The sequence below is a fragment of the Aspergillus novofumigatus genome (genome assembly GCF_002847465.1).
Source record: "Aspergillus novofumigatus IBT 16806 chromosome Unknown P174scaffold_7, whole genome shotgun sequence".
In the NCBI taxonomy this organism is placed as follows: Eukaryota; Fungi; Ascomycota; class Eurotiomycetes; order Eurotiales; family Aspergillaceae; genus Aspergillus; species Aspergillus novofumigatus.
This window is the reverse complement of record NW_020194280.1, coordinates 985,522-1,007,755: the sequence shown is the minus strand read 5'-3', so window position 1 is coordinate 1,007,755 and position 22,234 is coordinate 985,522. Positions and strand designations below refer to the sequence as shown.

Genomic DNA, 22,234 nt, shown 5'->3' with positions numbered 1-22,234 from the left:
GGTACATGTCAGGTACCTACGTTGGTAAGGTAGCCATTGACTGTAAAAACCGTCGAAAGCAACAACCGCTGCTGCACACCAGACTTTCGCTCCTCTCAAATTAGATGACATCTGTTTTCCAGAGAGTAGACATCCAAGTCGAGGCAACCTCTCACAATGGACTGGTAAGAAATATCGACCACTTTCGACTTTAAGATCAGCGACTCTGACCTTACAGCAGCTTCTTCACAAACATCAGACGCCGTGCCTTGGACAAACTTGCAACTTTATCCGTCACAGAAGCAGACTGCCACGACGTGTCGGACCTCACGCGGCTCTCTCAACGATGTCCGCATCCATCGAGTCGTTTGAACGTCTCGCCAGATGGTGTCGGAAACAACAAGAGAACGATCTCCCAGTTGCCGATGGTATGCACTTTGAATTTGTTCGTGACTGAACACAAACAACTCAGAACTGATTTACGAAGGATTCTAGAGAGTTGGATGTACTTCTCGCTTTATGCGATGCTGCGCCTTCGGTTACCAAAATTGATCACGCTTCGAAATTGGTGTCACAACTGTTCCCCTACCTACCCGAGTCTCATAGCCAGTGCTTTCGGCCGTCCCCTTTCCTGTACGACATGAAGCCTTCACCTTGGGAGACGCTCACTCATAAACTGACATCGTCACTGCTCTCACTGGGCTCCAATTTTCCTCCGTTACGCTCGACCACTCTCAGCGCTGTCCACGAGTACTTGTATAGCTGTGCGGATGCTATTAATGCCATTACGCCTCTTCAGCGCTACGATTCCGCAGGCGACAAATACGGGGCTGTTCAAGAGCACAAGCGCATACTGTCACTCGCCGTTTCTCTTGTTGGATTTTTAGAAGCGTCCGCACAGTTTCCTTCACTTTGGTCCGCCAGTGAAAAACTGCAGATTGTCGAGCACGTACGATCCATGTTGTCCGAAAGCTTCATGGTTGCAATTGAAACCGCCTCGTCCACTGTGCGCAATGCGAGCATAGCTGATCCTACGTTGAGGGACTGGAGAAGGTACACCCGACAATATGCTGCAAGCAGACGTCCTCTAGGCGCTATGCTTCTGCAACAAGGGTTCATGCGTCTCGTCAAATCATGCGCTACTTCCCTTGTGGGAGCTCAAAATTTGTCTGATGAAGAGCTTCTCGACGACTACATGAATGGTGTTGGAATTGCCAGGAGTAGCGATGACGATGAAATCACCCTCATTGATCGTATAACAGAGATAATTGCTGACGAAATTCAACTCCTTGAGGATGGTTCCGATTATCTTCAACTGGGCTCACCCTGGCAAAAGCAGCTCACCTTTTCTGCGAAAGCGTTCGCTCTTATTGGATACCTGAACTGCGTCATATTGAGTGGAAATGCTGCCAACAGTGGGGCCTTTCTATCTTGGTTGGAGGACACACTGGCAGACCCCAATCAGATGGCAAGCCTTGAGCTTGCAACGGCCACCCTGAAAAGCATAGCTATCATCTCAAGGATGTCTCTGGCCAGTGCATCCTCTGGAAGCCGCTCTCTTCTGAGGTTCATTATTGAAGGGTGCGTGCTAGGAGAATATACCGGGTCTGTTGCTGGAAAGTGTCTGGCTCAAGTACTTGGCATTCTGTCTCAAGATGCCGTCATAACAACTCTCTACTCGCTCGGGAACGCTTTGAGCCCCGGCTCAGGCACTGACAAATATTATCATGGTCAGCTCTTGAATGAGAATGCTGGGCAACCCGACAGTGTTTCTTCCGTTCCACCACCAATTGGTAATGGTAGTACGGTCTCCATTTCAGCCATTGGTGACCACGATAATGCAACCTGCAGAAACATTCTCCGTGCTATTGTGACAATTGCAACCAGCTCTAATGATGAGAAAATTAGTGCGCTAGCTCAGTCAATGCTTTTGCAAAAGATCGGCAAAGTCAACATTGCAGTGGATGCTCTCATCATTAGAGAAACTGCCTCCCTCTCCTTGAGCACAGGACAAGCAGAGTTTCAACTCCTGCTCAAGTTCTATGACCGTGCTTATCAAGACAGTATTGCCCGGAATTTTAGTGATGTCACAAATGCAGTCAAGGGCGCAATGACATACATATCTCTCGCGCTGAGGAGGGATTCCCCGCTTTTTCGGGTCTATTTGGTTCATCTCTTGGAATGTATTGTGAATAAAGGCGATGCAGTAAGCGAAAATGAGCGGCAAAAGGAGGTTATTCTAGCACCAGAGGCCATCAGTTTTCTCCTCAGACCTCTGGCTCTCCTCATTTCATCGGACGAAGAGGGAGCTGGGACACAGCAGACAGATGCAATTTTTGATGAAGACATCACTGCCCTGTTTCGTGATGTTTGGTTTAATATCTCTGTTCATGGGATCTCGACTCAGTCAGCTGTTACTCGAAGTCATATTCGAGAATTACGCTTGCTCGCAAAGCACTCTCCGCCCCTGATTGCCGAGAGTCGCATAGAGATGCTCGAGAGTGACGTAGAGCTGAACACAATCCTCAGACGCGGAATGAGCCCCCAACGGTTGATAGAGCTCAAGAGAATTCTCATGGCCGAGCTACCTGATTGCGAATCAGGGATTAAACATCTGAATTATCCAAAAGTGGTCTTCCTCAACGCTTCTTTGTTGGTTGAGAGCCTCCGTGCGTCGTCGGGAAATTGCACCAAAGTTCTCAGTTATTTCCGTGACCCAGCCTTGACTACAGCTGACATGGCCAGTTGCATGAGCTCCATTGCAGATAAAGTCGTCGCCGACTACCTGACCCTGACCCTATCAGCGAACGATGAGAATTTCTCTGTTCCATACTTGTCAAAGGAATTGGCTCAATGCTTCATGGCTTGCTGTCATCGTATAGAACGAGTGCAGAGCGTCGCCATGTTGTGCGCCGACAAGATCATTAGAGAATGCCCATCAGCTCTCTGTGATAAACATTCCCTATTCGCTCTTCTTGAATTGCTGACTGTAATGTGGCTGTCGTGTCTTGAGGAAGAGCTCGATGAATTCGAGTGGAAGGCTTCCTGTGCATCACCAATGGGAATTGTGAAGGTTGATCTTGCCGACAACTACAATGCCAGGAAGAGAACTCTGAATACACTCCTTGAGCGAGCTAAAGCTTGGGTAGCAGCGGTTATAGACATTGCACCTCTGGATGTGAAAGGCCTTCTCCAGGCGAGTACCTTTAGGAAGGCTTTTAGGATTGATTGCTGACCAGAAGGTAGACATACCTGTCCCTTTCCAACGACACCGTTGACGGCAGCCACATCTCGCTGGGTCGTTCATTCGCTCTCGATATGGGCTCCACAATTCCCCGAAGCGATCAGCGACTCGGTAAGCTCTTGTTTCTGCACTCGCCGGAATGTCCTAACAGGTTTCTAGGATGTATTCAGAGCTCCGGGATTAGCAGGGTAAACGTTGCCTCTGACTTTATTGCGCAATACACCATCCGCCAGCAGTACCGGGCCCCAGACCCGCTCGTGACGAACTATTTGGAGCAGGGATCGGAAGAGAGCAATGGTTTGTGTCCGCCTTGTTCTGCCACGTTCTGCAATTGACCTGGAGATATATAGGCGAAGACTGTGGAAAGATCTCACGAAGCCTCCTGAAATCCAGCGAGCATGTCAAGAATATGCTGCACCGTCTCCACGATCAGCTCAAGGCGGGAAATAATGTTGTCGTATCTGAATTCAGGGATACGCTGCGAAGAGCTGCTGCTGTTTTGTGTGGCTCAGACTACTTTCAGCCCTCAGTTCTTCACCACCTGGTCATTTTGCCATTTCAACTGTTCTCAGAGGAGTCGATGAACGTGGGTGTCGCACTGTGGCTCGGAGCCATACATGAAAATCCAAAGCTTGGACCCAGGATCCTCGCAGAAGTGATAGAAGCTTGGGAGGAGACTATTCAGTGCAGGAAGGGCTTGTTCGACCGTTCTTTCGAGTGAGTATACTATCCTTCACATTTAGAATTTGGGATATTGATGGAGTTGCGACTATTCAGCTACGTTGACCCGATGTATACGAAGATTGAGCTACTTCCTAGTGACAAAGCTCTATTGTTGAAGAAGCAACAGAAGGCTCAGGCCACTCTCGCGCCGCATCTTATTGCCCTTCGTTTTTTCGAGAGCCATTTTAATGCCGTTCGATTAAACAGCGCCCAGAACCGCCGTCTATTCGGTCGTCTTATTGATAGAACGACTGTCGGGCTTCTGCAAACAAGTGGCCACCCCTTGGCTAGGGAGTTGCATTTCCGTATTGTTCTCTTTGGCTTAAGGGTTATACAAGATTCTTATCAACCAGAAAAGGTGGCTTTGTGGAAGCTCAGCGATCAAATATTGTCTGCTGCGCTCGATTGGTTCAAGCATCCGCCGAGGTTTGTCCACCTTTTTTATAATGTCGGAGACGAGTGCTTACTCTATACTTTATCAGGTGGTCCTTTGGGGGCAATAGGTTGCAGGTCAAAGCCGAAGACCAAATACTCGACGATGTTAGCCGTGCTTTACGTCGACTTTCGACTGTGCCCTCTCACACACAAGGCAACTTCAAGCCACTGCAGGTCAAGCATGATCTTCTTCAGCTGCTCATAGAACATGAGAGATCTCGTCTAAGAGTCTGGCTATTTCCTTTAGAAGGGGATAGAAAACATTTCCAGATTTCTGGAAACAGAAACTCTGCAGAGGTTCGTCAATAACCTGTTCGTTATGTGCTAGTAGCAGCAGTTCATGCCCCTTGCATTACGTTACATTGGACCTAATGCCTGCTTAGGAAGCTATTCATCTTCTGCGGCTTGCCTGGGCTGAGAGCCCAGGGCTAGCGATCCAACTCTCGTCGCGCTACTCGTCCCCGAAGATGAAGAATGATATACGTTGGTTACTGCTCAATTTCCCTGAGAAGGCTTTGGATGAGCCGAGCAGTCTCGAGGTCATGCTGGGTGCAGCACTACCCTCGGATGTCTCTTTTCAGCTGAAGGTCCGTTGTCCTCTCTTCAGTCCTCAAAGACCCAACAACCAAAGACAAAAAAGAGAGAGGTAGCTGACTTTACCAGTATTTATTGTATTGGGCAGCAGTCAATCCCACGGAAGCTTTGACTTATTTCTTACCAGCATATGGCAATCATCCGTTTGTTCTACAATACGCCATGAGAGCATTGGAAAGCCACCCCATAGACGTTCGTTTCTACTTTGTCCCACAGCTCGTTCAGGCTTTGCGATACGATGCACTGGGCTATGTAGAGCGTTACATCCTTGAGACAACCAAACAATCGCAATTGTTTGCCCATCAAGTGATTTGGAACATGAAAGCCAACTCTTATAAGGACGAAGACTCCCAGATTGTGCGTTATGATACCCCGGGGACGGACAATTGACTAACATCCAGTGACAGCCCGACCCGCTCAAGCCGACTCTTGACCGTTTCATGGACACTCTCATTTCTAGCTTCAGCGACGAGGAGCGTGACTTTTATGAAAGGGAGTTTTCTTTCTTCAACGACATCACGGGTATATCAGGAAAGCTTCGGCCATACATCAAGAAAAGTAAACCCGAGAAGAAGGCGAAGATCGAGGAGGAACTCCGAAAAATCAAGGTCGAGATTGGTGTATACCTTCCGAGCAATCCTGATGGAGTTGTCGTTGGGATCGACCGAAAATCCGGTAAACCACTACAGAGCCATGCAAAGGCTCCATACATGGCAACATTTCGGATTCAAAAAACAAGGACCCGTGGGGACGAACGAGATTCCCAGGGCCAATCCCGCCCGAGTACTGCTGGCCATGATGCCTCGACGAAGACGTTGTCGGCGCCTCTGCATTCTCCTTCATCCCAAGAGACGTACGAAGTTTGGCAGTCGGCTATCTTCAAGGTTGGTGATGACTGTCGCCAGGACATGCTGGCTTTGCAGATGATCGCGGCTTTTCGCAGTATCTTTGCTAGTGCAGGGCTTGACCTTTGGGTATTCCCCTACAGAGTGACTTCAACGGCCCCTGGCTGCGGAGTAATTGACGTTCTTCCCAACTCCATCTCTCGTGATATGCTAGGTCGCGAAGCAATAAATGGTCTTTACGACTACTTCATTTCCAAGTACGGCGGGGAGCATTCCAAGCGTTTCCAGGAAGCGCGAACGAATTTTGTGAAGAGCATGGCTGCCTATTCAGTCATCTCTTACCTTTTGCAGTTCAAAGATCGGCATAACGGTAACATTATGATTGATGATGCTGGCCATATCATACACATTGACTTTGGCTTCTGCTTTGACATTGCTCCAGGTGGTGTACGTTTTGAGCGCGCACCTTTCAAGCTCACATCCGAGATGGTGGCTGTCATGAGTGGTACTTCACATCCACATGTCCATTCACATGGTGGTTCGGATGGCGGGCTCGGCTTGCCTGGAGGACACTCCAACAACCCAACTTCTACACAGCCGTACCGGTGGTTCGAATCCTTGGTAATAAAGGCATTCCTCGCATCCCGTCCCTTTTGCACCAAGCTCTCTCATATTGTGTCGTTGATGCTTGATAGCGGCCTGCCGTGTTTCAAACCTGATACGCTCAAGAACTTCCGTGACAGGTTTGTGCTAGAGAAGAATGAAAGGGAGGCAGCCGAGTACATGCGGGAACTCATCCGCAAGTCCTACATGAGCGTTTCAACAAAGGGATATGATCAGTTTCAGTTGTTGACAAACGGAATACCTTACTGATCAGACTTTCTGTTTCGCAGTTACGTACCATTTGATTATGTATCTCAGGGGACTATCCTCGGCAGCGAACGAAATCTGTCATTTGGATTACCTTTATAAACCCATTGTCGCTAGTGGAGCCTTCCGGCCAGCGTCTTCTCGGCGGATGCGAACGAAGTCTGTTTGTGGACTCAGTTGGGTTGCAAAATTCAGGTGACATCTACTTGTTGGAGTGCATTTTGGCTGAAGTGACGATTGGCATTCCAGAGGCAAGATGGCCGAGTTGCTCCAATGGGTGATGAGCTTAGTGTCTACTACCTCAATATCAACTTTTTGACTTCCTTCCTCATCATCGTATGAAGACGTGGTCGAATGCCACCCTTTGTTATATTTGAGATTCTTGGATATAATTATTGTTTGTCTTCGTTTGGGACAGACAGAGTGTATATAGATCTGTTTATTGACGTACATAACATAACATATTGATGTGAAAAATAAGACAACACAAAAAGAAATGACAAGAGTGGGATTCGAACCCACGCCATCATACGATGATGAGGAACTTGGAAAGTTGATATTAAGGTAGACCTTAACCTCACGCCTTGGACCAACTCGGCCATCTTGCCTAACTGCGCAAGTACTTAGTAATATTTAAATATAAATTCTGATAGATCGAAAGGCCTACTGGCCGGCCGGAAGACAGGTCTGGAACTGGTAAAGCTACGTGTGGACCTGCGCCGAGCCACCTCACTGTGAGGGTGGCGTCAGAAGGACGTGATGGCATTGCATGCTGTGCTGCTCATCGCCCATTCCTAGACTCTAAGTGAGGAATAGCTAGGAGAGCGAAAAATAGACGAGGGACTAAACAGCATAAGCTTCTCGAATGAGAAAGAATCCCTTCAATGTCCTCTCCAGTCATGCTGCCATTGACCCCTGCCGCGAGATCCCCATGTAGCAGGTTACGTGCCTGGGATGGCCAACGACATCTATCTTTACTCTGGCTAGTTCCACTCCTTTATGCTATGGTGTTGCTCTAGATGATCTCAGCCGGTCTTCTACATCGGTCTGATCATACAGATATCTTCTCCGGCGCCAAAATGGTACCATTTAATGATGGGACGTTTTGTCACCGGTTTCGGTGTTGGGGCGTGTTCTTTGTTGGTCCCGATTGTACCAAGGCGAGAGTGCTCCTCGACAGGTCCGGGGGCAATGGTTTGATAGGAATCTCGCTATTTTTCAGCCTGGTTATGCACTCGGAGCGTCTGACGTCGTCGTTCCGCAGCTCATATCAATTACTTGTGATATTGGGGATCTTTGTCACTTACTGCATCAATTTCGGCACCGAATCAATGGCCAACTCCGGCTTGTGGCGTATCACTCTTGGGATCGCATCCCTCTGTGGCTTAATACTAGGGATAGGAATCATGTTTTCCCGAAAGTCCGCGCTATGATTATCGTCATGGACGCATCGACCAAGCGAGAAGTACCATGTCAAAGCTCTACGGGGTGCCCCAAAATCATCGTGTGGTTTTGGAGTAGCTCAGCGAAATCGAGGATCAGCTCGAGGCAGAGAGTGCGTCTAAAGGGGGATGGCATGGCTGGGCCGAGATATTTCAAGGACCTCGTATGCCGTACCGGATCTTCCTCGGTATCGTGCTACAAGCCTTACAGCAGCTGACCGGTGCTAATTACTTCTTCTACTACGATACTGTTGTGTTCAATGGAGCCGGTATCAGAGACACCTATGTCACGCAGATGATCCTTGGCGTTGTCAATTTCGGCACGACATTCGGAGGTCTGTATGTCATCGAGTACTTCGGGCGCCGCAAGTCACTCATCACCGGGGGCATTTGGCTGTCGTATGTTTTATGGTCTTCCCCTCTGTCGGACATTTCTCCTTAAATGTCCATGACCCTCCTCAGACGCCTGGTGCTGGAAAAGCAATGGTGGTGTTCGCATGTTTGTTTATCACGTGAGAATCTTCCAGTCTCCCCCTCAAGACGTTTCGTCATTCCTTGTTTGAACCAGGAGGCTGATACTGATATCCAATTTGAATCCGACAAGTGGGTTCGCCATGACATGAGGCCCTATGGTGTGGGCGATAGGCGCTGAGCTTTATCCATCGCGATACCGCGCGACGGCCATGGCATTGGCCACGGCTTCGAACTGGCTTTGGAACTTCCTCATTGGCTTCTTCACTCCGTTGATTACCGGCGATATTGACTTCGCGCACGGTTATGTCTTCACCGGATGCCTATTTGCTGGGGTCGTGATCGTCTACTTCTGCGTGTTGGAAGGCAAGGGCAAAACTCTCGAGGAGATGGACATGATGTACGTTATGCGTGTCCCGGCATGGGAAAGCAGCAAATGGATACCTGCACCCCCAGAGCACCGGATTACTACGGCGCAAGCTCTGGACCGGAGGACAGCAGTGGGGATTGACCGGGCCGAAAGCTGGGGCAAACAAGACGCTGATAGTGACTGGGGTCACCACCAGCATATCGATGATAGTGGTGCTGGCCCATCGTCAGCCTGAACATCATCTGGCCTGAACGAGTCCTATGATAGAAATGGTGCCTTATATAGCGAATCCTTCCCTCACATGACCACAGGTTTGCTCTCTAGGCTGCGTCGATCAGTGCCAAAAGTGTGCTTCCTCAAAAATGGGGAAGCGACTTCCTCTCATCTTTTGCGCAGTATCCGACAACCTGACATGAATGCCTTTGCCAGTTATAGTGACTAATCAACAGTCCGGCGAGTCATGGAAGACGGCTTATCCCTCAAGAGCCGAAATGTCAAAGTACTATATAGAATCAATCTCACGAGACATCCGTTCCTCGCTGTACCTTGATAGCGACTGACCGTGGGCTGGCTATGATCCAAGATCTTCGCAAGATTATCTCCAAATCGATTGCAATATTTTCTCATTCGATAGTGAAAGGAAAGGATAAATAAGGAGTCAAGGCATGACGGAGCTTGAAAAACGCCGAAAAGGTGAGACAGGGGAAGGCACTTCAACAATAAATCTCCTAGCTCCTTGCGGGCCGAAAATCGGTGTCACTACTCATTCAGAAAAGAAAGTAGAAGAAAGTAGCATCAGATCATCTTAACAACACTCAATCGGTCTGCCAGCAGTCTCCGAATAACTGGAATCTCACGCAATACAAGGGTAAAAGCAAACGAACAAAACATTCCTCAAAGAGCCTTCGTTTCATGCCTGCAGAAAACTGGGAAGTGAAAAGTAGAATATGGCATCATGTGAATCGATGGTAGAAGGAAAAAGTGAGAAAGAACAAGAGAAGTATAGTGCTCAAATCAGACCACCTGGAGTGTACGAGGTATACTTGATAGCTCCCAAATTGATCAGGTCCTTTGGCATGTATGGTGTGGAGTAATCGTAGAAGAAATGACCAAATGAGAAGAGGCATTTTATCAACATGCTTCCATGTTGACTCCTCATTGACGGTTCAGACAGAGGGATGCAATTTTGCTGCACTCTCGCTCTGAAGGGTGACAGATAGTTCTTTTCGAACAATGGGAACACACAAGTCATGGCAGCATTGTGTCGATTGATTTGTCCACTGGGAGAAGGGAAAAGGGAGCAAGTACAAGGAAAGAGTAAGCCTAATCCATAAAATCTCCTCGGAGAATCTTCTCTTGGAAGAAATCAGGCTTGTTCTGCTTTGGTTGTCTTGGTATCTCTCGAGCAGGTTGCTCCATTGAAGCAATGGAAGCAGCTCGCTGATGATAGCGTTGGTGTTCCGCGGAGGCCACATGTTGTTGGCTCTGACCCGCGACTGGGGAGATGCCTCCAATGGATGGGGCGCGCTCAGCCCGTGTTCGGAGAGCTTCCGACCAGTTGAAGCCTTCGCCTAAGGGTCGCCACGATTTGTTAGACATATCTTTCTGAGGAAAGCTTTTATTTGTACTTGCAACAACTAATGCGTGGGGGGTATTGGCAGATGCAGGACTGGTGGTCGTCGTGCTCCGGCGCCCTCCAGCCACAGAAGACCCAGGGGAGGGATATCTACCATTGCCTATACTTCCACCACGGACATCTCGCATGGCATGCGCACCAAAGGAGAGACGTCGTGCAAACGGCGAGCTGGGAGGAACGCTGGAAGAGCCGTTGTCTGTATCATCCATGGCGGCCTCGTCGGCGTTTGGGCTTGACCCGACGGAACTAGACAAGCTGCCATGCCGAGGATTTCTGACCCCAAAGGGTGCAGTTTGGGTCGGCGAACCGGAAAGCCCAAGTGTACTGATTGACAGCCTGCGTCGTTGATTCGGCTGGACATTGTTTACAGTACTAGCCATGGGACTAGTGTGGCCGCCAGGCGGAGCCCCTGGGTTGCTCGACCTGGAGAGATAATCGGTGAAGAAGCCCGAGGATAGGGACGGCCGCCGTTGGCGGGCAGATGAGGATGGTACAGAGATTGGAGATGTAGACCGATCGTTTGACATGGTAGATCACTGAAAGAAAATTCGTAATAGAAAAGAACAAGGATGCACTGACAAATGCACAGAGATCAGGTTGATACAAAAAGATTCTTTCTGAGTAAATGGTCCAATGAGATGGCTACGGGGTTGTATTAATCAAGCGTGAGTAGGCTGAGAAAGCGAACCGGTAGACCGCCGTTGCTGTTGCGGGAAGAAAGAGCAGAAATATGAATAATGGAAGTTGAGGAACGTTATCGCCAGTTGTTCGAATGAATGATGATATGGATGTTTCACCGTCACACGTATGTGACGTCAACCGCGGACAACCAACAGCGATGGGAGAGGGATAGATTGATTGAGACAAGACACGAGGAGGAGAGGTCGATAGTGCAACAAAAAGAAGAAGGGGTTCCGGCAGATTCTAAGCAAAGGAAATTAGTAGGATGCTCCCCGAGTGCATGGATCAGCGGGTGAGTGTGAGAGATCAGGCCATATTAGCAGTGGGTACGGTAATCAAATATGTCTGAGAGCGGCAAACAGCATAATAGACATGCAAAGTAGCCCAAGGGGTAGCAGACGGTCCCTCTCGATCCTTCCTGTACAGCTTGGGGTACAAGAAGGAGACAGGAAGCTAAGGTGGCAAGAGAAAGTGCGGAATGTATGACAGAATATGTGGAATCAGAAGCTGCGTAGACGGAGAAGAGTAAGAGAGTGGCAGGGGAGACAGGAAATTGGCTTGCGGGGTGAGTTCAATCAAGCAACAGCGAAGAAGCCGGTTGGAGAACGACGATGAGGGACTGACATACAGGGACACTGTCAAGAAGTAGACGACAAATGAAGGAAGAGGAATGATAAGGATGGAAACACTGGCTGTGAATGACGATGGATGCCGTTGTTTCTGCTGTTGAAGATGCAGATTTGCAAAGGTAAGGTAGAGAGGCAGAGAAGGAAATGAAAGTAAAGTAATGGAGTGTGCGATGAATTATTAGAATTCTTGACGGATGATAGCAGGAGCTAGGCAGAGCTTACCTTACCTACCTTTCGAGTTATCTTTGCTTTTTACCCCACACAAATCCACCTTCCATTCTTCCCAATCATATCCAGTAAGCGTAAAGGGTAATTCGCGTAACGTGATCAATTATATTCGGGTGCGAAGATCCATGGGTGATGATAATATAATATCCATGACGATAAAGGCTACAACAGACGGACATAAGACTTTCCTATTGATTAATCATTATCATTATCATTATCGTCATCATCATCATCATCATGATCGTCATGCTGCCGCTCCTCCTCTGGACTCATAGTAGGCTCTGACCGTGGGACGGATTTGGTCTAGCCAACTGAACAAGTGGATTGGATATCCACAGCAAAGAGAATCCGGGGACCGTCAGACTAGTCCGGAAAAGGACTAGGGCATTCAATTAGCAGAGGAATCAATCCGGAGTAACTACGGAGTAAGTAGCTGCCTCTAAGGTAGCTGTTGTTTGAGAAAATTGAATTCTTTTACAGAATGAACGTCATTCGATGACATCCTAAGTGATGATGGCACATATAGAGAGGTGGAGCGTATAACTAATAACACCTTTAGCTCAATGAAGGGATGATTCGATATGTCATCACTTTCTGGTATGAAGATCCTCAAGCATGCCTCAACATCTTCCTCACGAGAGGAGAATCCATGGATCCACCCTAGCACTACTGCTTTTGGATTAGCCTAAGAAGCTTCGTCTTTTTGGTGCCAGTGTTAACGTATTAAGTTCCAGGTCCTCCACAAGTAAGATAGTCACGAGGGTTCGCCTAATCAATCAATCATCATCAAGGTCTAAAGCTTACATATATACCTAACAGAGAGCTAGTACCAACCGACTTGCTGCAGGATTGACTTTCGAACCACAGCTTGAGCTATCCTGGATGATGATTGATGTATCTACTATCAAGTCTAGTACATAGCTGCCACTAAACTACCTACCTACATAGACTGAGACAAAAACCTCTCCTACCCAAGACAGTTCCTCACTCCATGATCGCTAGTACACACTGCACAGCATTTATCTACCCATGTACCTCTCTACTTACTGAGTTTATTGCTTTATTCCTAAGGAGTGTCAGGTTGCTCCCTACAATGATAACTACATGACTTGACGAAGGTAGGTGGGTACCTAGAAAACATACGACAATCTTTTGATACAACCTGTTGGTCGAACAAGTAAGCCTACAGAAGTGGAGAACTCGTTTTTATATTATATACATGCTAGTTATGTCTATTTCATTCATCGTGTTCTATGTTTTAATTCGTGTGCGTCGTACTCGGTACGCCAGTCCTATTGGTCCATAAGCAGGAGCTCGCGATCATGCATCTTGATCCTGATCCCGTATGCAAAAAGCGAGGCTGTATTGTGACACCAACTTTTTCAAGAGACTGGAAAGTGGTTGCGAACACTCGCTGTGTTCAGTTGGGTAGCGAAGTGTGATATACTGGAAACCCATGGGTTGGGTGTTGCGTGTGGAATAACCGAATCAGCCTCTCCCCGACGCTCGGCTCGATTTCAGTGCCATCCCGGGCAATCTTGACTTCGCGGTTTGCATTCCACGGATTGCGAAGACCTCGAGTGCGATGGAAGGGGACCCGTTCTGTTGAAAGCCATTGGACCCGGAACGGCCTTCCTATCGATTGGAATCCCGACTCGGCAGCTTCTTCGACTAATTCAGCAGCGTTCTTTTCGTTCCCACCCCCAGTCTCGTCCTCATCACTACTCTCATCCCCCTTGCCTTCCTCCTTCCTCTCGCCGCTGTCATCGTCACCACCACCGCCATCACGATCACGATCACGATCATCATCTTCATCATCATCCTCCCCGGATGAATCCGCTTCCCAGAATATAGTTCCCCGTGCAGAGTCATCTATGATTCGTCCGGTTGGCGCGGTGGCTGTAGCCGGAGTTGAAATCACGTGCAATTCCTCTGGCTCAGGAGGACCATGGTCAGGTCGCACGGGCATCTCCAGGGCTAGGGTTTCATCTTCCTTGATAGGCGAAATCATGCGAGCATATCCATAGTACTCTCCAGACTTGTTGGCGGAGAAAATTAAATAAACATTAAAGGCACTCTAATATGTAGCAGTCAGTGCAGGCCACTCTCGAATCGCTTCCCAACCAATGAGGAGCGAGAAAGTTGGGGGGAAAACAACTCACTTCATAAGCCCGATTGAGATTATCCTCGTTATGGCTTTGGGTTGCCCAGATTCCGCTTTGTCTACTTAATTCCAAGTCGCCGACCGTGAGACTCTTGACTATGAAGTATCTGTTAGGTAGTCTTAGATTTGCGTGCCTGCTATGAACAGGACGCGTCTCCAAAGTTTCTTCAATCTCTGGGTTGGTGTCTAACAGCTTTGAACCACCGTGTTCGTTCACAGTCGAGGTCGTCGAGGAGCCGCTATTGGAGGTCTTCCCAGGAGAGGCCATCCCTCGCCGAAGGCGACAAACGAGCCTCACCCCGTGGAACCTGGAGTCATGAAATCGAGACAAGGCCGCGACGCAGGCAGATTCTGTTTTGTAATTGACGAAGGCGCAATTGCTCTTCGATATGAGAAATACACTTTGGATGTCCTTCGTAGCGTCTTGAGAGAAGTGATCCTTGAGATCCACGACGTTTGTCCCAGCAGGGAGATTCCCAACCCAAAGAGCATGACCGGACTGCTTGGGCTTCCGAGGGGGTCCCCAAGGCGTAGCGGACCCTGACGTGCCTGGTGGTAGAGACGAGTCTGTGCACTGACATCAGCGGAATGGCAAACGAAATGCGCATACCTCCCATTGCTCCATGACGGCCGTTGCTTGCTTACCTGTTGAGGTATTCTGGGCGGTTGTCGGTCTCATTGGTGTTGAGCCGTCAACGATGGTTTTGGAAACATCATAATTCGCTGTGGGGGACTTTTGCCGGCCTTCTCTTGGCAAGCTGGAGGGCACTTGAGCAGCTAGCCCTGATGTGCTGTGATATGGACTACTGGGTGGCAAGTAAATCGAGGGGCTCGGTGGACCTTGACCGTGTCCAACTGCCGCTGTATAGATGTGTTGAGGAAAATAACCAAGTCCAAAAACAATGGTCTGGCTCGAAAGAGGGACGTTGGAGGGTGCGGTCATGTTCGGCACGAACAGCGGATAATCAGGAATGCCAGGCTGGAGAGAAGTACTCTGATAATGATGTTGAGGCTCCTGTTGTTGGTGCTGCGGCTGCTGAGCGAAAGGTATGTACATTTGGGAATAGTGAGCATTATAAGAGACAGTCCTGCCCGATGTGGAGTCGGCAAACGAGGGTAATGGTTGCAAAGGATATAAAACGCCATGCGGGTGAATCGCAGCAGGGACGTAAGATGATTGCATAGGAGGGTGGTTGTAGCCCGGTAGCGTGGACCTCATATCGCCCATGTTCATGGCCGACGGAGGCGCTCCACGGCCATGCGATTCCGGGTGCTTGTCAACATTCTCAGGTCGGGGGGATTCCGGCGAACAGTGCCTGTATCTACCAGAAAGTGAAAGGTGTCTCGTCAGCGCAACATAAGAAAAGTAACAGAAGAAGCTCAATCGAATCGACTCTGCCAACCAACAACGCAGCTCTTCTCCATGAATCATTTTCGCTTCTGTTTCACTTAAGGGAAGAGAAAGGAAAGGAAGTCTTACCGGACTGTGACAGCTGAGCCCTTGAGTGGCCGAATCGCTCCTCTGAGGAGATATGTCTGCCGTTTGATGCTCTCCCAGATTGGTTGGATTGCTTTGCAGGAACATTGTCCATCGGAACTGCAACTGAGCGCATAGCAAAGAAGTCAGAATCGTGATAAACAAGATCCTGCTCACGGGGAATTACTGTAGCAGACTTTTCCTCCGGGAAATCTCAAAGTTGGAGGACCGTAGCAGAAGTCAACATACCTTTCTTTTCTTTCAAGATATATTTCACACTGCTATCTATTCTGGTAACAGTTCAACGCCGAGTATAACAACTAGAGGATTTGCCCACTGCTGGTTAGAACCCAAGATCATCGGCCGTAAATGACAGGTTGAGGCCCCAGATAGGCCAAATAGCAGAAAAATAGACAGAAGCGACACACATAAGAAGATAGGAGAAAAATGCCCGGAGATGATACCAAGTACCATGACCAATTGTAAGTGCAAGGGAAGATGGGAGGGTCAAGGACAGGGCAAGCAGCGAGGAGGGAACTATCCACAGGGAAAAGGGAGCCCAATCTGACGCCCAGTGTAATATTCAGCCAACACTCCAGCTATCCGAATAACAAGAGGGGCTTGTGTGCACGGAACTACAGGATATACACGCTTGCATGCACGCACACACAGGAAAATGCGCACATGCGCACACAGCTATAGAATAAGCACACGCACACACCAAAGTGCTGGGATGTTCTAACCATAGGTGGGGAATGGAAATGTGACAGTGAAGGCATATATAGTGGCGGCTGACAGTGGGGAACTGGGAATTGGGAGGAAGGAGCTCATAAGCCATAAACTGGCCATGATCAAATATGGAGGAATTGATGACAGAGCAGAAATGCCTTAAGCCAGCATCTATATATCCACTGATAGATAGCCTGCTCTTCCGGAAGATAGAGAAGTGATCATGGGCTAGAAATAGGGCATAAGCGGAAGAGGCAAAGGCTTAGTGTGCATGGTGTGTGTGCATCACCTTGGCAGAAAGTGGTGGTTAAGGGGGGTTGTGGAGGGAAAATAATCACAATAGGAAGGGGGGAGTCTTGGTGCGAAATAATAAAAGGAAAAAACAAGGGAAAGCCAAACAGTGGAACATGGTAAGAGGTAACAACCACACAGCATGGCAAAGATATCTATCCACAATGGTAATCGACTTGTCAAGGGGGATAGTTCAATTGCATGCATACCAGGTCAAAAGGGTAACAGTACCAGTGGATGGGCTGTATCACCCTTCACTCTAGGAAGAGCCACTGTTGGAAGTCCAGATTTGTAGGTAGGTGTCTTTGTGAGGGAAGAACTCCAAAAGAGAACAGTGAATAAAACCAAGGATGAGTCGGAACAGAAAGAGCATCAGCCTTTGACACCGGGCGTTGCAGTCCCATAAGGTATGACTATTTCCAACGAGGGCATCTTGAAGGTTGGAATAAATAATGTCGGGAATGGCAGAGTAAACGGTTCGAAGGGGACAAAAGGATACCAAATCTATGATACGTACATACCTCTTCTGAAACGCAACCCAGGGTTCTTCAGATCATCAATTACAACCAACAGAGTGGTTCTCGGGCTGTAGGTGCGGAGTCTTCCAATATGATAAGAGTCCTGGAGGTTATCAGACTCTCAGATACACCCCAAAATTGTCGGTATGGGACGAGCAAATGCTATTTCCGGTAGTAGTGTGCGGCCGTTTGGTTTTCCTTGAGCTTTGCAAAAACGTAAATCAACTAAGACTGAAGGGGTATGGAAAGAAGATGACCCTCCAGGCTCGGCACCCCTAGAAATGTCCGAGATGATCTCTGACTACCGTCAGAACTCTAACCGGAGTAGTGCAAGTGAGCCTCAATAAGCAAGCAATGCCAAAGGGGAGGGAAAAAAAAGACTGCAACGATGTGGGGAGTCGGTAAGGCTACCGGGGCGGAAACTGAGAATGGTCAATGGGGCGCACCGGGGACGTGTTCTTTTAGATACAGATATAGTATCGGCGAAGGGGAGAGGGGGCTTGACTTCGATCGTGTCTGTTTGTTTGTCTGACCTGCAAATGTGGCGCATCAATGATGGTATCGGAAATCCATTGAGGCTTTGAGCAGTAGATAGTAGCACCCAGAAAAAGGCACCGAAGCTGATTTTAGGTTGTCCTCTCCGCGACGAATGATTCACCACTTTGGCTGGCTTCTGCTTCCTGCCTTATTCCTGGAAAGTTCTAAAAAATAGTCTGTCACTTGGCTCGATTGACCGATCCGTCTGAAACAAAGAGCTGCATCTGAGGCTTCAACAGCATCACAAGCAACCCCCCGAACGGTTCCAGCGCCTATTGGATAGACTGACGATACTGTATACAGCATCAGATCTGTCCGATGGACTAGATGGGATTGTATGATCCTTCTGTCGAGAGACACAAGATCAGGAGGGTCTAAAAAGACAATGAAACGCCCATGAGACTGGTGCCTGATTGAAACAGACAGGCGTCGAAGCCACAGCAGAGGAGGATCGTCATTCAACACAGAACAGGTAGTAGCGACAATAATAGTTGGGCAGTTCGTGAAGGGCCCGGGTTCCATCGAGGTACTTGGATCGTGGATACCACCCAAGCCACAACGGAACGGTGGCAGAATCAGCGTCTATCATGCTCGTTTCTGTCTGGTCGCATATCTTAAAATGTCCGTGGGCTTAGTACTTTTTTTCTTCTCCAATATTTAGTCAGGTAGGCAAGCAGGTAGGGAAGGAAGGCGTCCGAGCTTCAATGAGACCAAGGACGCAAAGATGATAGGAATGGCTTGTCTCAAGCGTCGATGATTGGGTACCGCCAGGTTGTTCCTGACCCGGTGGATTCCATGGATCTCTTTTTCTTTTTTTCTCTCATATTTTTAATTTTTCCTTTAACCGATTACTTTTCAGCTTTTCCTTCTCTGATTTATTATTATTTTATTTCTTTCTTTTTCTGTGGGTAGTTTTTAGACCTGATAGCCTGATTGTCCGGAATGTGGTATGACGGGTTCGCTAATCTTCATTGAGGAAGATATAGAGAAGTAAATTCCGAGGTGTGGCAAAGTGGCAATCCTCCAGAGCTATGATAGTCAGACTAAAGATGAGCAGTCCCTGCCCGGAGACTATGGAGTAGTTACCATCTATTTTATGTTAAGCAATAACATGACAGCGGCAGGTCAAACATGTATGTGCGCAGGATGTCCTTGTACTACTACTCTGTCCTCTATTTTGTAGTATTATTAAAACGGGCCTGTGGGCCAAGCCTGGCTGTCCAGTACTAGATGCGCAGTAGAGGTAGTAGTACAAATGACGCGTTATTTATCATTCGTCTTAACTTTGCCAGCCCACATGATACTTGATCTTTAGCCACACAGGAAGTGGCATCCAGGGATCGACTGCCCTGAGGACGTTTCAGTGGTTAGCTATCGTCATGAGAGGTAAGCATGGAAGTAGCAGATTTGCTGATGACAACAAGCCACAAATGGAGAGAGGACGCATGGTGGCATGGGCACATGAACGCAAAAATGGAGAGATAGCTGGATTCGACAAACTTATTGTCTGGGCTTTAAGGTACAGGTAAGTCATACCTAACAACGCCAACAGTGTAACCTATCAGCATGCAATGTGAGGAGATGTAGCTCCGTCTGCCCATCTAAGTTGATGACGTAGTTGATTTTGTCCCTACGGGCCTCTAGGTACTTTAGTATTCCAGAATCGACCGTTGCCATTTGGCCGATGATTTGATGAGGAGATGGATGATGCTCCAATTCATGTCCAGGAATTACAATTTCCGCCAATCTCCATTTTTCTCTTTTTGTCTGAAATATTTTTTGTAAATTATGTACTTAGCCATTCATACATCAGTTTGTGAATTTAAATAGTCATCTCAGAAGGAAATCTCTCTCTCTCCCCTTTTTTTCTGTTCATTTTTCCTCCCCAAATTACAAGGGAAATGAGCAGAAAAATAGGATCTGGAACAAGAGAGGCTCCTTCCAAAGTGAGACAAGTGTAGCTTTGGATGAACTAGTTTCCTGGATTGATTATTGGAGGTTGGTTGTGATGGGGGTGGAGCTGGGCCCTGGGAATCTAGGACATAACTCCTCATCTCTATAAAGATACTACGTATTAACCGTTACTAGGATGCTACTAATCTCTAAGGCAGAATTTGGCTGCATTCCCACTAGGGCCCGATCCCAATAAACGGCCAAAAGGAGAGGGGGAAAAAGAAAAGAACAGGATGAAAAGGGAAAAAGAAGTGACATATTGCTCGGGATCTGTCAATGGAGATGTGGCGCTGAGGCGCATTACTACCACTACGTACTTGTCAAAATCTGTATGCACAATCACTTATCACAGTAACCATCATCGAAATGATACGCATGGCGGCAGTACAGTCGAATCAAGCAGAATAATAAATCATTCTTGATGGTTCAGAACATGAAGGGATTAAGTGAGGATGTAGCATTGCGAGTGTGCTCACCGCCTAGCTAGCAGGTGTGATGGTTAATACCTAACTTACAGTTCCGCCGTACCAGAAATCCTTGGTCCAGATGTTCTGCAGAGACTTCAGGAGGTATTTCCATCAATGTGGACATAAAATTAACATGATAATTATTCCATTATTGGGCTGGTTCCTTCATGGACGGCTGTCTCGACTCTCGATGGCCAAGGCTTTCTGGGTTCTAGGTGCGTAGCTTTAAGCTCACGAGCCGAGGGAAGTAAGGAACCGCATACCTAATCTTATCCTTCGCTCCACCTTGATTGAGAGGCTAGTAGTTAATTATCGGAATTAACTTACGGTACTTTTCTTTTACTACGTACTCTGTACTTTCGGCCTCGGCCGACTCTTCAAGCATGCCTCCTTTTCATGCATTGGGCCAAATTGACATGGGGCTAGCTAATAATATTCTCCAGCCCATGCGACATATCTCGGGATTGAAAGGAAAAAAAGGGAAGAAAGAAAAAGTGGAAAATATTAAGGGCGGCACATACGGAGTACAGGGGCTCCACCTTCAGCATCTCCATCGGGATGAGATGCCGGCCAATCATTTGGGCGTAATTCAAACCTCATCTCATCCCTTTCTGGAAATGCCCTTCGCACCCCAGTAACCTAGCGTCTGAATGATTATTTCTGTTTATTTTCAGGCAGACTGGCAGTAAGAACAGTGTTATTAGCACAGGGCCCCTCTTGCTTTTGTTCAGAATCATCACCTACTCTGCATGCATCCTTACGACTTTTCGAGAGGTATTGTGGTCAAATTTGATGGCCAGCGGCTGTCGAGCTTTCGAGCTGCCAAGCTTCTACCAATTAATCTTGAAAATGGTTGCTTCGAGAAACTCCCTACGCCGCTGTCCACATATTGAACATATAAGTACTAATGGAACAGCTCAAAGCATGGGATCTGCCCCGCCTTTATAGATGAATGCCTATCAATGCTACTCTACCAGAAACTGCCTGGGAATGGCACAGAAGAATTGATGCTCCGTGTAGAAGTAAAAGTTAAAAACGAATCAAGTTGGGGAATCTATAGATCATAAGATCCTTGCCCTTTCCTGCCCTGTCCTACTTCATACTCCTGGTGCTACTCTGCCGACAAACTATCGCTTATGGATTGCTTCCGTTGTGGTTGTTATCATGCCATGTGTCATGAGAGTGTCTTGGTTTCTCCAGACTAATGCCTGAAGGGTAGTATATCAATGAAAGAATGATACTAATTACTACCACTGACTATACATATGTCGGTAACCTTAAGTGGTCAACTGATATGATTTGCCTCCCGCCCTTGCAGCAGCAAGAGCTACCTAACCTGCCCTATCATTCGAAGCTCCCGTAGATAGTATCTTGCTATACTTATGTATATGAATTTCTTCCGTCGCTGCTGCTGTTCAAAGTGATGCACTATCAACAATGACTGTGGAGACTGGAAAACAGTTCACAACTGCTGCTCGCATTCCCAGTGGGTGCATTTTGGACTGATTACTCTCGCCACCTGGGGGCTGCTACATAGAATGAGGATTGTCATCTCAGCTGATCAAACGAAGATCAACAGTTTCCTTACTGCCCTCTTGCTACCCTAGACTTCGTGGCCCGCAGTACTGTTTTTGTGATTCTTCTCATGGGTCCAATTTCTACTGGGCAGTATTGTCGCGCCATGGCAGCCAATGACGTCATCGGCTGGCCCGCAACTGCGGCCTTCATCTCCATCGACATTCCCATCTACCATCCGCGCTATCATCCCTCGGGTCAATCAACCAGTACTATTGGCTGGGCTGAGATGCCATTGTCTGCCTGTCTTCAAGAGTACATACCCGTGCCGCCCAAGTCTCCGCACCGAGCCATTGCGGCTTAGGTATCGCATGCTTTCTTCCAAGTACTAGGACAACTGTGGCTTTTGGATCCAAATCCAAACTTAGGTTCTTCC

The 22,234-nt window shown here is 47.9% G+C and overlaps 5 protein-coding genes and 1 non-coding gene across 6 annotated transcripts; 2 read left to right on the top strand and 4 right to left on the bottom strand.

Annotated features, from left to right (window-relative positions):
* The first annotated feature begins 19 nt into the window (after positions 1 to 19).
* stt4 (1-phosphatidylinositol 4-kinase STT4) lies at positions 20 to 7,051 on the top strand. Its single transcript, XM_024828134.1, has 11 exons — positions 20 to 164; positions 221 to 407; positions 467 to 3,175; positions 3,226 to 3,334; positions 3,383 to 3,520; positions 3,574 to 3,940; positions 4,001 to 4,372; positions 4,429 to 4,678; positions 4,765 to 4,968; positions 5,045 to 5,332; positions 5,383 to 7,051. Exons 1-11 carry the CDS (start codon positions 157 to 159, stop codon positions 6,691 to 6,693), a joined length of 5,943 nt encoding a protein of 1,980 aa, XP_024679467.1. The 5' UTR covers positions 20 to 156; the 3' UTR covers positions 6,694 to 7,051.
* Positions 7,052 to 7,187: 136 nt separating this feature from the next.
* On the bottom strand, positions 7,188 to 7,298 carry P174DRAFT_t137. Its single transcript has one exon. It is a non-coding gene; the product is annotated as a tRNA-Leu (tRNA).
* Positions 7,299 to 7,785: 487 nt separating this feature from the next.
* P174DRAFT_463037 (uncharacterized protein) lies at positions 7,786 to 9,114 on the top strand (the record flags this gene model as incomplete). The annotated part of the gene is made up of 8 exons (XM_024830207.1): positions 7,786 to 7,833; positions 7,856 to 7,884; positions 7,955 to 8,038; positions 8,112 to 8,178; positions 8,212 to 8,535; positions 8,595 to 8,631; positions 8,757 to 9,003; positions 9,060 to 9,114. 8 exons carry the CDS (start codon positions 7,786 to 7,788, stop codon positions 9,112 to 9,114), a joined length of 891 nt encoding a protein of 296 aa, XP_024679466.1.
* A 1,182-nt stretch (positions 9,115 to 10,296) lies between these two features.
* On the bottom strand, positions 10,297 to 11,136 carry P174DRAFT_433968 (uncharacterized protein; the record flags this gene model as incomplete). The annotated part of the gene is made up of 1 exon (XM_024825836.1): positions 10,297 to 11,136. The coding sequence occupies one exon, from the start codon at positions 11,134 to 11,136 to the stop codon at positions 10,297 to 10,299; it is 840 nt and encodes a 279-aa protein (XP_024679465.1).
* A 2,431-nt stretch (positions 11,137 to 13,567) lies between these two features.
* P174DRAFT_376301 (putative YT521-B-like splicing factor) lies at positions 13,568 to 15,368 on the bottom strand (the record flags this gene model as incomplete). Its single annotated transcript, XM_024822674.1, has 3 exons — positions 13,568 to 14,224; positions 14,310 to 14,878; positions 14,957 to 15,368. The coding sequence occupies 3 exons, from the start codon at positions 15,366 to 15,368 to the stop codon at positions 13,568 to 13,570; spliced, it is 1,638 nt and encodes a 545-aa protein (XP_024679464.1).
* A 1,346-nt stretch (positions 15,369 to 16,714) lies between these two features.
* P174DRAFT_276051 (uncharacterized protein) lies at positions 16,715 to 17,116 on the bottom strand. The gene has a single exon (XM_024821532.1). It carries the CDS (start codon positions 17,013 to 17,015, stop codon positions 16,803 to 16,805), a length of 213 nt encoding a protein of 70 aa, XP_024679463.1. The 5' UTR covers positions 17,016 to 17,116; the 3' UTR covers positions 16,715 to 16,802.
* Between the last annotated feature and the right edge of the window lie 5,118 nt (positions 17,117 to 22,234).